This window comes from Suricata suricatta, chromosome 3, assembly GCF_006229205.1.
Source record: "Suricata suricatta isolate VVHF042 chromosome 3, meerkat_22Aug2017_6uvM2_HiC, whole genome shotgun sequence".
In the NCBI taxonomy this organism is placed as follows: domain Eukaryota; kingdom Metazoa; phylum Chordata; class Mammalia; order Carnivora; family Herpestidae; genus Suricata; species Suricata suricatta.
Genome location: NC_043702.1, coordinates 42,614,267 through 42,627,088, shown reverse-complemented (window position 1 = coordinate 42,627,088; position 12,822 = coordinate 42,614,267). Strand labels below are relative to the sequence as shown.

At 37.7% G+C, this 12,822-nt stretch overlaps 1 protein-coding gene across 4 annotated transcripts in view; it reads right to left on the bottom strand.

The window, feature by feature from the left end:
• HIBCH (3-hydroxyisobutyryl-CoA hydrolase) overlaps positions 1–12,822 on the bottom strand; it is a 93,842-nt gene that overhangs the window by 36,720 nt on the left and 44,300 nt on the right. For all 4 annotated transcript variants that reach the window (XM_029934240.1, XM_029934243.1, XM_029934242.1 and 1 more), the window contains one exon: positions 222–300. In XM_029934240.1, coding sequence (XP_029790100.1) covers positions 222–300 — 79 coding nt within the window. The remainder of the gene's footprint in view (positions 1–221; positions 301–12,822) is intronic.

The window sequence follows — 12,822 nt, the reverse complement described above, 5'->3', positions numbered from 1 at the left end:
CTACAATTTGTTAGTGTTGCCAGTTAAATATTCTTGCTTGTGTGTTTTCAGATACAATTACTGAACTAATACAACTTCCAGATATCTTCCTATTCTAATTTCTTAAAGAGTTCTTTCATTGCTGTATCTAAGGTTCCATCAATTTCTTTAACAGCAGCATAATCTGAAATATATCAAAAGATAATTCTAAAGGAGATTATGAAAAATTTGGAGGTTTTTACCAATTGCCGTTTCTGGCATCGCGAAGAGAGACTTTTCAGTAGCCACTCGGAATTGCCCATGAACTGAGAGACCAACTCCCTAGGAAAATAAGGCAAAACGTTATTTTAAAATGCTGTCAAAAAACAGAAACTCACATACACACTAACATTTTATACCAATAAATTACCTTTATATTCCACAAGAATTTTTTTAGGGGATACACTGGGGGAAACCCTAAAACACATAATTTTGGGAGGACTTACTGGACAAAAAACATGGGTATCCCTGATCTCCAGAATAGATTTGCTTTAGCTAAGATGTTTTCAATCAGTATTTTGTGCTATGTTTCATATCCTCTTCCCCCATTCCCTCTCATTTCAAATCAGATACAGCATTACAGAATGTGACTCTTCCCAGAGCCACCGTGCTGTTGGCAGAGGCGGTCATCAGAGGAGCACAACCAGGCTATTCTGGCTAATCTGGAGCTTTAAAGAGAATATTAACACAATTTATTTAGTCACCTACTTCACTGTCTCATTTATTGTGTATTTCAGAATATTAGCAACATCATTTTTATCAGATACAACATATAACAAGGCCAACTGTTAAAAACTGATTACTGAACACATGTTTTAGAAAATAAGATTTGGCCACAATTCTCTATCTCTGATTTGTTGAATGTCACTGAAAAGGGCAAACTTTTAATAACCATCTTTGAATAAACATATTTGAATACAATGAAATAAGAGGTATAAGTGTGATGACAAGTATCCAGTTCATGTCGGTGCTCATGTTATAACACACACTTCTAATTTTATGTTCTTTTCACTTTATCCAGAATTTCTGTTACATTGTTTTAGTTCTTCTCTTTCTTGGTTCTTTTCAACCAGTATACCTCTTCATCATCACAGCATTCAAAGAGTTAAAACAAATAAAGGATTTGGAACAATGTCAGGCACTTAAGAATTCTATAAGCATTAACTAAACAGAAAGGGCCTCATCTCTATCTGGTTCTTCTAATCTCTCATTACAATTTCCTCAACTCTTTCAAGTGTTTTCATACTCAGTTTTTTTTAATGTTTTATTTATTTTTGAGAGAGAGAGTGAGCGAGCGAGCCGGGAGGGTCAGAGAGAGAGGAGACACAGAGTCTGAAGACAGGCTCCAGGCTCCGAGCCAACTGTCAGCACAGAGCCTGATGTGGGGCTCAAACCCACAAACTGCAAGTCATGACCTGAACCGAAGCCAGATGCTCAACCGACTGAGCCACCTAGGTGCCCCTCATACTCAGTTTTAAGAAAACACTCAAAACACATGCAATTTCTTATAAATTTATGTTCTATATGCTAAGATTACATTTTAGAGAACCATGCACATAAACATGGAAGTGAACAAATTCTTCAGCCACCACCTACATCTTTTGGTGCCAACATTTATAAATGAAATCCACAATGATCAATCCTCTTTGTACAGGCAAATATCACTGTGATAGGTATTCTATCATGACACAGTCACGTGACAATACTGACCTAAATTCAACTGTTGTTATTCTAAGATCACAGTCTTACAAATGTTAATGAAAAGAGAGCATTACTAGTTTCATTAATAATGTATTATACTCTTAAAAGTCCTTGCTTCATAGTCTACTCCCCACTTCAGTTTATCACATTGCAAATGAAAGTTATTAGTGTTCAGGAATGTCTTTCTAAGAACTTAGACTGGGACTGGACTCCCAGTTTTTGGACTTTGTTCTCTTGAGTCCTTGGGTTCAGAACTGCCTCCCTCTAAGGCTACATAGGTGGTAGATCTCCAGGTCTCACTGTCTGACCCTACTTCAAACCAGACTCCTCTGGTTATTGCCTCCTATCTCGTTTAACCCTGAATTCCACAAATAGCAATGACTCTATCCCCCTTTATCAAATATTATGTAGAAAGGTAAAATCTGACCATAACCTCAATCCTAGTCTCCTCTCTTTTTCCAGAGAAAGTTATTTTTAATTTGGTATGTAACGCTTTGGATTTTTTCCCTGTGTATCTCTAACATACACTTGAGCAAAGATGGATATTTACATGAGACACACACACTTCAAACTCGGTCCCATGGCATGCAAGATATATGTAGAATGGCCCAGCTCGCCTCTGACCTCATCTCCCACCATCTTTGCCCTGCTGATTCGACCAGCCACTGGGCCTTCATGCCATTCCTCCAAAATTCCAAGCCCTTACAAACTCAACTAATCATATACTTAAGGTGAGGAGAACATACTAAAGAAGGCTACTACCTGCCCCACTGCTGCCCTTTCTCTATGGGAGACTTCTCTGCCCTTCCCTGAGCAGTGGTTGAACTAGGGATAGGCACCCAAATTGAGGCTAATCAGAATTGTAAGGCCTACGGAGCAAAAGGGGAGAAAGAAAAGTACATTAGACCAGATTCTCACTGTCAGGTATTTAAAAAAATTTTTTTTAACATTTATTTATTTTTGAGAGACAGAGAGAGACAGATCATGAGCAGGGGAGGGGCAGAGAGAGAAGGACACACAGAATTAGAAGCAGGTTCCAGGCTCTGAGCTAGCTGTCAGCACAGAGCCCGACCCAGGGCTTGAACCCACGAACTGTGAGATCATGACTTGAGCTGAAGTCTGACACGCAATTGACTGAGCCACCCAAGCGCCCCTCAGGTATTTAAACTAAAACATGGTGGGCTGCTGTGAGTTGACAGCCAAAGCTTAAAGGTCATTTGAAATCTGAGCCAAAGACATGAGAGCCAAATTAAAGCAGAATCTATATAGGGTGATGACAAATAAGTGGAGAAGGTTGCATGCGGCCTGTACAGCACAGAGAACAAAGCAAACATACAAAAAGCAGAGGAGATAGTTGGAGAAAAAAAATGACAGACATAACTTAAACATGCCTCAAGTCCACACTTACAGTTCAATTCGTAGGAAAGCAAACTATGCTACAATTTTTGTCTGTGGATTCACACTTAATCCCTAAGCTTGTCTAATAACTGCCCCATTCTTGTTTTGCATTTGTTTCATTAAGTTCATATTCTTTTCAATTAAAAAAAGTCTCTCACCATATTGTCCATTAGAACCAGATGTACATCCTGTCAAGCTCCAGCATCACACAGTACAAGCTGCCTTGTGCACTTTTTCCTGCTAACGGTGCTCACCCCTGACTAGTCATTCCCATTTTTAGCTTATTGCTTTAAGCCACTGATTTTAGAGGTAGGTTGTTATGCAGCAAAAATTGACTGATACAGTGTATGATCAATAAGGATTAGCTATTGCTGTGATTATTGTTTATTATCATTTGAAATAAAGCCCAATAAAAATGAAGCAAATCAGTCTGATAATCATTAAGGTATAAATAGATAGTTAGGTTTTCTAGTTTGGGACTATTGCAAATAATGATTCAATGACCATTCTTATGCATATCTTTTGGGGCATAAGTGCATATATTTTGATGGGATATATATATATCAGGGAGTAAAACTATTGGGTCAAAGGATACTAATTCAATCAATTTATTAAAAAAAAAAAAAAAAACAGGGGCGCCTGGGTGGCTCAGTCGGTTAAGCCTCTGGCTTCAGCTCAGGTCAGATCTCACGTTCGTGGGTTCGAGCCCCACGTCAGGCTCTGTGCTGACAGCTCAGAGCCTGGAGCCTGCTTCCGGTTCTGTGTCTCCTTCTCTCTCTGCCCCTCCCCCTCTCATGCTCTGTCTCTGTATCAAAAATAAATAAAACATTTAAAAACAAACAAACAAACAATTTTCAGGGTAGGTGGGTGGCTCAGCAGTTGAGTGTCCAACTTTAGTCAGGTCATGATCTCATGGTCCTTGGGTTCGAGCCTGTTGGGCTCTGTGTCCCCCTTTCTCTGCTACTCCCCCACTCACATTCTTTCTCTCTCAAAACTAAAATTTTTTAAATAATTTTCTGAAGCATTAGTACCAACTTTGTACTCCACCAGCAATATGAATTGTTATTTCCCATCCTCACCAATACTTGAATTTGTCTTTAATAATTTTAGCCATTTAACAAGTATATGTTAATATTTCATTTTATTGCAATTTGCATTTCTTTGATGACTAATGCAGTTGAATGTTTTGTTATATTTATTTATCTGGATAGCTTTGTGATAGGTCTATTTCTTATCTATTGCTCATTTTCCCATTGGATTTTTGTACTGACTGTAGAAATTCTTTATACATTCTGGATATGATTCTTTGTCAGATATATGCATTCCAAGAGCTATTTTCCAGTTTGTGGTTTGCCTTTTCACTGTCATTGATGTCTCAAAATGCACAAAATTCTTAGTTTTGAAATATGTTATTTTTGTTTATGGTGCATTTATGTACTATTTAAGTAATTCTTCCCTACCCTTAAGACATGGCCATAAGTGTATGTTTCAAATATTCAGAATTTTCTAGTTACTATTTTGAGTGCTATCTTAATTCTATTGGGGCCAGAGAAGAGTCTGTAAGATTAATCCTACAAAATTAATTCTGTGAGACTAATTCTGTGACCAATTTTGGTAAATGTCCCATGTATACATGAAATGAACATATTTGCAGTTACTGAGTACATGTTTACTGGACCAAGTTTCTTGGACAATGTTCAAATTATATGTATGCATGGAAAGTATGTGCGTGTGTATGTACTTACACTGAGTTGTTCTCTGCCCCATTACTGAAAAACGTTTGTTCACTCTTCCTTCTCCTTGAATTGTGGTTTTGTCTATTTCCCCTCTTAGGACTTTCCACTTTTTGGCATAAATCAAACATTTAAAAATGTTTGACGGGGGGGGGGGGGGGGGCGCCTGGGTGGCTCAGTCGGTTAAGTGTCCAGATTCAGCTCAGGTCATGATTTCACAGTTCGTGGGTTCGAGCCCTGCATCGGGCTCTTTGGGGACAGCTAGCTCAGAGCCTGGAGCCTGCTTCAGATTCTATGTCTCCTTCTCTCTCTGATCCTCCCCTGCTCTCACTGTCTCTGTCTCTCAAAAATAAATAAAAACCATAAAAAAATTAAAAAAAAATGTTTTACAATATCATTTCAGTAGAGTTATTTCAGATAGTCAGAGGTTCGTTCCCATCGTTTCTCAGTTTTAGCACTACTGTCACATCATATGTTATGAAACTCATTAATTCAGTTCAACTTCATATTCAGTTATAAACTGAGAGTTTTAAATAAATATTTATAAAATAGTTTTCTACAGTTGATTAAGGTCAACAAAATTTCCAGAATCTGACTTCAATGATGTTAAGAGGGTGAAGATCTGAACAGAGTTTAACAGACTGACTTAACCCTACCTGCTAAGGGAACATGTAATGGAATTTAGGGCTGCCAAACTGGGCCTCTCAATGCGCACCCTAGGAGCTAGGGTGACCTGAATTCAGACCAGCCCTCACCTGGAGTGAAGCCCAGCTACACATCCTTCCATCCCTGACTGGATATAGATGATTGGAATTACTAGGGCTCTCAACCTAGACACCTATTAGAAACAAAGGTATATCTTCCTTGGAGGAAGAGCATGTCATCCTAGGACTCAAGAAATAGTCAATTAGAAATAACTAGTACCCGATTAGAAATAATCAAACATATAAGAAAAGACTACATGACTAACACCAAAGAAAAACAACACACAGCAGATTCACAGGGCATAGAGATTTAGATTTGTTATAGCTAACTATTCTATAACTATGAAATGTCCTTCTATAGCAAATAAAAATTTCTGTCATAAAATTTACTTTATTAAAATATTTCAACTTTCTTTTAGTTTAGCAGTGGTATAGTATCTCATCTATTTTACATTTAACCCTTCTGTGCCTTTTACTTATGGTGTCCCAAGTACTCTGACATTCATTTTTACTTTTATTAATAGTCAACAATCGTCACTGCAGTACTATGCTGACATTGTGCTGATTTGATCCACCTTTACAATCTAGTATAAAAATGCTCATATGGATAAACAAAAAACTAAACAAATATATGAACGTCGTCAAACTCATACTGCCATAAGAATGACAATTACTTATTTAAATTTTATAATCTTAAATGGAAAAATTTAGGCAATCTAAGACTTTTTTCAATTAAGAGACACAGATGAGTTTTTAGACTGTTTGATAAAGGGAAAAAGCAGACATAGCTTTATTTAAGGCTTCTTACAAAGATCTTATAATTACTTAGAAAGCACGGTTAAATTCTTCAAAATGCAAACATGTTAATTAGCAACTAGAAATAAGCACCCCTTGTATGTTTCCAGAAAATATTACTATTTGAGACAAAAAGCAACATCTAAAAAATTTATAATTATAAGAATATTTTAACTTAAGATATAGTCATCAATTGTATAATTTATATTTTTTAAATTATTTTTCATGTTTATTTTTTAGAGAGCGAGACAGACAGACACAGAATCTGAAGCAGGCTCCAGGCTCTGAGCTGTCAGCACAGAGCCCGACACGTGGCTCCAACTTGTGAACCATGAGATCATGCATGACCTGACCCGAAGTTAAACATTTAACTGACGAGCCACACAGGTGCCCCCATGATTTATATTAATGGTAAGATTATTCTCCCAACAAACAAGGACACATGTGGAACAATTTAATTTGGTGCTTGAAAAAGGAATGTTCCAGATAATAGTACTGTATCAGAGTTATATTTCTTGATTTTGGTGTCCTTATTCTTAGACAATACATGCCGAACAATTTAGCGATAGTTATCACGTCTCTTTCTCTCAAATGGTTAAAAAAAATTCTTCATAGATAGAAGTAGAAGAGAGGAAGACAGGATGATAAAACAAATGCGGAAATAACAGGAAATATGAGGAATACAAAGGAGTTCTCTGCACTGTTATTGCATCTTTTCTGTACACTTGAAGTTGTTCCACAATAAAAATATTTTTCTAATTAAAAAATAAACAAAAATTAAAATGAAATGTTACAGAGTAAACAGAGCCAACAACCACCGTTAGGAAAGCAACTAAACAACTAGCCCGAGAAAGGCACGCAATGGGGTGATGTGATGAGTCATGGATTTAAATTCTGATCAGGGAGGAGGAGTAAGCTCCAGCCCAGAGTGAGCACTGCCTCACAGTAACAGAGTGTGTGTGAGTCCTCTCCCGTCATCATTCACGACTGGAAACAGTGCTTTCAAATGGGCGTGTGCTTTTGTTAGAAATTCAAACAGGTTTTTCATTGTACATTACTTCAGTATGGTATAAAAGTTAATATAATAAATATAAAATAAGTTTCATAATAGATCTCTGGGACCACATGCATTAATTACATCAGCAGTCTGATCAGCAATCTCCACAGTGAAAACAAAGACTTTACTATGCTTCTACATTAATATTAATAGGCTAGTACTGCATATTAATGATACTAATGTACTGATTATATAATGTTGATATATTTTAATAGACTGCAGAGATCAGCACTAAATATTTCCCCCTGTTTTGGATGCAAAAGTGTGGGAAGCTGCAAAGGTTCAGCTGCTTGGCCATTTGCTGACAGGAAATGTCACTCCCTGAGGGGAGTTGCAAAAATAGGCAGGGGAGCACCACTCCCTGTCAGGAGAAGCCAGAAGATCAAAGATCAACCGCCTGCAGGCAGGGCAGCATCAGCCCCTCAGGCGCTGTGCTAAAACACTTTAGTCCGGTTCCTCTTTTACTCCAGTCTTAATCCCTTGACTCTGTTTCCTAGCAACCGACCTAGGTCAGCTGCCTTGTTTTCCCGCCCTGAAACCTTTATAAGACATGGTGTTTTCTCAATAAAGAAGAAGAGGCTTGATCAGAAACCGTGTGTTGCCTCCACTCTCTGTGTCTCCCTCCTGCCCTATTTCTCTCTCCCTCCGTCAGGAACGGACCCGCAAGGATTTACTGCCCCGCCGGCCGGGCGGCGGAACTAGACACATAAGTCATATTATTCCTGAATGAAAATCATATTCAGCAGGACCAAACAATTGAGGTAAAAAAATTTTGTTTAGAAATTAACAGCCTACCATTTAGATATTAACATAACAACCACTAGTTCTACTTTAAAAGGCCAGAGGGATCCGTGAAAGTTGCTGAGAGAGTAAATCTTAAAAGCTCTCATCACAAGTTGCTAAACATGTGTGGTGATGGATATTAATTTATTGTGGTAATCATTTTGCAGTATACACACATTCTAAATCATTACACTGTATACCTAAAACTAATATAATGTTATAGGTCAATTATATTTCAATTTAGGGAATAAATGAATTTTGGTATGTCATACCTTAAAGCATAAACTTGAAATAACTTAAAAATACACACCTCCTAGATTCATACTCAAGGTTTTCTTTTTTACCTCAATGAACACATCCTCCAATATATGCATATTTATGAATTATATATGTACATGTGTCCAGCTATAACATATACATATCTGTAACATATTGCATAGTTTATTTATTTATTCATTTATTTATTTTTGAGAGAGAGAGAGAGAAAGAGGAATATGTTAGGCAGACTCCATCCTCAGCACAGAGCCTGATGCAGGACTCGGCCCCACAACTCTGGGGATAGTGACCTATCTGAAATTGAGAGTGGGATGCCCAACCAACTGAGCCACCAGGCACCCCAGCTCATCCTATATTTATATACTTAACAGAAGTTTAAAAAGTTCTCAGAAACCACTGCTTTATATCACATACTCAAACAAAAAGGACTATTATAATAGGAGTACTCTTAACTTGACCTCTCATTTACCAGAGATTTCCATTAATTCTGTAAAGCCTATGAACTAATGTCCTTATTAACTAGCATTCTGAAAGCTACTCCCTGGCTACTTTTTGATATAATTTCAAACTACGATCTGTTGAGTTTAGAGTTTACCAAATGTTAGTCATATATATTTCCAGTCTGTTTATGCCAGTTATACTTGTTATAGTAAGTATGTACTTCAAATAAAATTCATTGTAAACTGATAGAACTATAAAAATGAGTTGATTCTATGAGAAATAGGTTGAATACTCTAGAAACAATATGAAAAAGACAAGTCACTAAAAGAATTTAGAATTTAGTATATTTCAAGTGGCTTTATCTTTACTAATATTGTTATTCTAAAACTATTACATACATTAGGACAAAGCAATCAGTAACAGAGTTAACATTATTTAAAGAAAACAAGATGTTTAACATAAAAAAGATACCAATATCAAAGAAATAAAAATCTAAATTTGAATACAATATATTAAAATTAAGACTTCTCTTATAAACAAGATCTGTATTCTTAGCTCTGTTCACTGAAAGCAAGTGTAGAAATGATTATCAACTTAACTAGTGCCCAGACTGTTATTGCTAACTACCATGTTCTACTAAAAATAACTCGGGCTGTCTTGGACAAACGGCTGACTGCCGGGTCTGGGGAATGCAGCATGCAGGAAGAACCTAGGATATGTTCTTTATCACAAAGCAAAGAAACTGTCAAAGACTTCTGGGGCACAGCAGCCAACTTGAAATTTCCCATGACAAGGGCATTCTTCTAATTTGCCTCTTCTGGACCCCTTTTATTCAGTGCCTTTTATAGGGTCCTTGTTCTGCCCCTGGCCAAGAAATATTGGGTGTTTTTTGTTTGTTTTAGGATTCCATTCCTGGAGTTATTTTGGTTGTCACTCTTCCTGTCACATTTCCTTGCATAACCTTTTCTACTGATAAGTTTTCAACACAAGGCAGCTCTAACAAAAGGAATTTCTGGAAAAAAACCCAGATTCTACAAAACTGCACAGAGCATATAGGAAAAAGAGAGTTTGGCAATCTGCTCAAAACCTACTCAACCTTGTAATTTGAATGCTAATAAAAACTGTAAATGGTCCCAGAGACCTGATCTAGATCACCCAGTCAAGCATCTCATTATGAACAAAGAATGCCAGAGCAGATATTTAAAACGTACAAAAATAAAGTGGAAAGAATGGCAATACTTTAATCAGGACAGGACCCAGCAGGTGTAGAGAACAGAGCAGACAGAAGTGCAGCTAAAAGCCAGTGAGGCTGCCCTTAAACATCCAAGTGCCAGTGTGTGGAAGCTATCCAACAAACAAGGATTTGTTTAATTTTCTTAAAATATAGACAAGATAATTTCTACTCATTGTACATCAACAGAGCTAAGCACTTTTTTCCTGCATAGTTGATGATTATATATTTATTGCCACGATCCTATCTCCCCTTATCTAGAAAAAGAAAACCTGTACATGAATCGACACAACATTTACATTATGCTAACATTATTTCACCACTTACCAATCACTTATGAGCTAATTCAGGCTCCAGAAGCACACACTCTAGAGCATACTGTGCCTGCAGGAGTCCCAAACTGAACTTCTTGCCCAGGTAACACCCTGAGTTTCAGACTTGCATAACCAACACTTTTGTTCAGACACGACACTCCCATGTGGACAGTCCACAGGCATTTCACATTTAACAAGCCTGAAATTAAACACATCCCTGTTCACCTTCCCCAGTCTACACCCCCAGCCATTCTTCCTCCAAAATCTCAGTGAACAGTCCACCCTTCATTCCAAGCTAGATCTGGAAGTCCTGTTTGCCTCCTTTTCCTCTTTATCCTCTCATGTTCTGTCCCTCATCAAATCCCAAGTCTCCTTCTAAATATTGCCCATAAATCTAATTTTCAGGTCCTTCATTAACTACCCTCATCCAAAATCACCATAATCTCTCACCTGGAAACCCTAACCCCCTCCAATCTGTTCTTCCCATGAGAAACTTCTCTTTCTAAAATGCAAACCTGATCAAGCCATCTCCCCATCTAAAAGCACTTGAAAGGCTCTCCCTACTGATTTTAGAATAAATGACCCAACTTAGTTTATTTATATAAAAGGACTGATCTGGTTTCTTGCTTACCTTTCTGGCCTCAGTCTTTAACCACTATCTCCTTCATACTCCAAAATGCAGGCACGCTAACCTTTACCCAAACATGCATTCTCTCATCTCCTTTTACGTATGTTCCTATCTTCTCCTTTTGCACATCGTCCTTCCACACTACATCAACCCCTTGCACACTATCAGCAACCGTATCACATTTCTCCACTATTCCCAACTTGTACTTCGCTAGCTGCTTATATAACTTCCTCCAAATTGCTTCCCCTACACCAGCCCCTTCACTAAAGTACTCACACATTTTCACACACTTGAGGTTGGTACTCTTGTGTATTTCCAGGACAACTGTCCCTGCCTCTCTTGGCAAGAAAGTCTATGAGAAAAGAAAACACATCTGCTTTGTTCACTATTTCAGCCCAGAGCCTAACTGGTATTTAGCACATATCCAGTAACTTTTGATGGTTGGGTGAAATAGTAGAGAACAATCTCAAATAATGGCTAAAATCTCAATGAACCTCTAGTTAATATTAAATCTCTTAGGTCAATATATCATTACGAGAATGAGCTCATCTTAGGGGCAAGAGGAGCTCCCCTCCCCCTTTCTTCTTGGCACAATAATCTGATGCCTCAATAAGGAACAGAGCCCTCTAGATCACAAATCATTCAACTGAACATGGTGTATGGATGGCATGGTAGATGAAACAGAGGCTGAGTAAGGATGGCACAGGGAGGAGGTGCCTGCCTATTGACCATGAACCCAGAGAAATTTCACAATCAATAACAAAATGAACCAAAATCCTTATGAATATACGCACAGGAAAGAGCCCAGGAAAAAGGAAAAGAACTCCCTGAAGATCTGAGAATCTTCAAGTCTGTATAAGTTACCAAAAATACCCATACTCCTAGAAAGTCAAAGTTCTAGTTCTCAGAAAGCAATACCTTAAAATGGTGGGTATGGGAAGACACAAAGCCAAGGTCCTGGTAAGGGAATACAAGCGCCTCCCAATTCTGCACTTAGATATCCCTGAGTCAGGGAGAAAGGAGTAAAGTGGAGAATCAAGGGCTCTAATAGGACAGACAAGGGGTAAAACAGAGTTAAAAACCATAGGAACTTCTCTTAGAGGATAATCCATTGCAACTTCAAAAATACAACCCAATGCTTACCTATGAAAAAAGCTGAGAAACGAAATGACCCTAAAAATTTACTATCAGAAATTGTGCAACTAAAAGCCATCTTAACTCTCTCCTAAAAAGGCATAAGGAAATCATAGAGAGAATACCATAGGGAGAGAGGGAGAGACCCTACCCCTCTCTACCAAGACAAAGAGGATAATCACCCACACTGGAAGAAAGTTCAACAATGAGCACAGATAAAAATGAAAGCATATAAGCACATATTCTACACACTCTGAAATCCAATGGAAATTTCCTAATCCTTCCTTTCATAGCCCCTTTCTATACCTTAAAACTTTAAATTTTCCATTATGTTGATCATAAAGCCTTTTGCTAGCAGCATCTTAGGACATTTTGAGAGATACAACAATACCATACTGCACCATATTTTGAATGGGGGGTGGACTTTATTTCTATTATAAAATGCATTGTGGGAAGAGAAGAGAAAATGGAGAAAAGGAGAGGAAAGGAAGGAAGAAAGAAATTTGAAAGTTCTTTGAATCCAGTTCAGCTGAGAGGGGAATGGGGATACTACACATACAGGGAAAAATTTAAAGATTTTTCTCTATTCTATATCTATGGAAAAGTCAT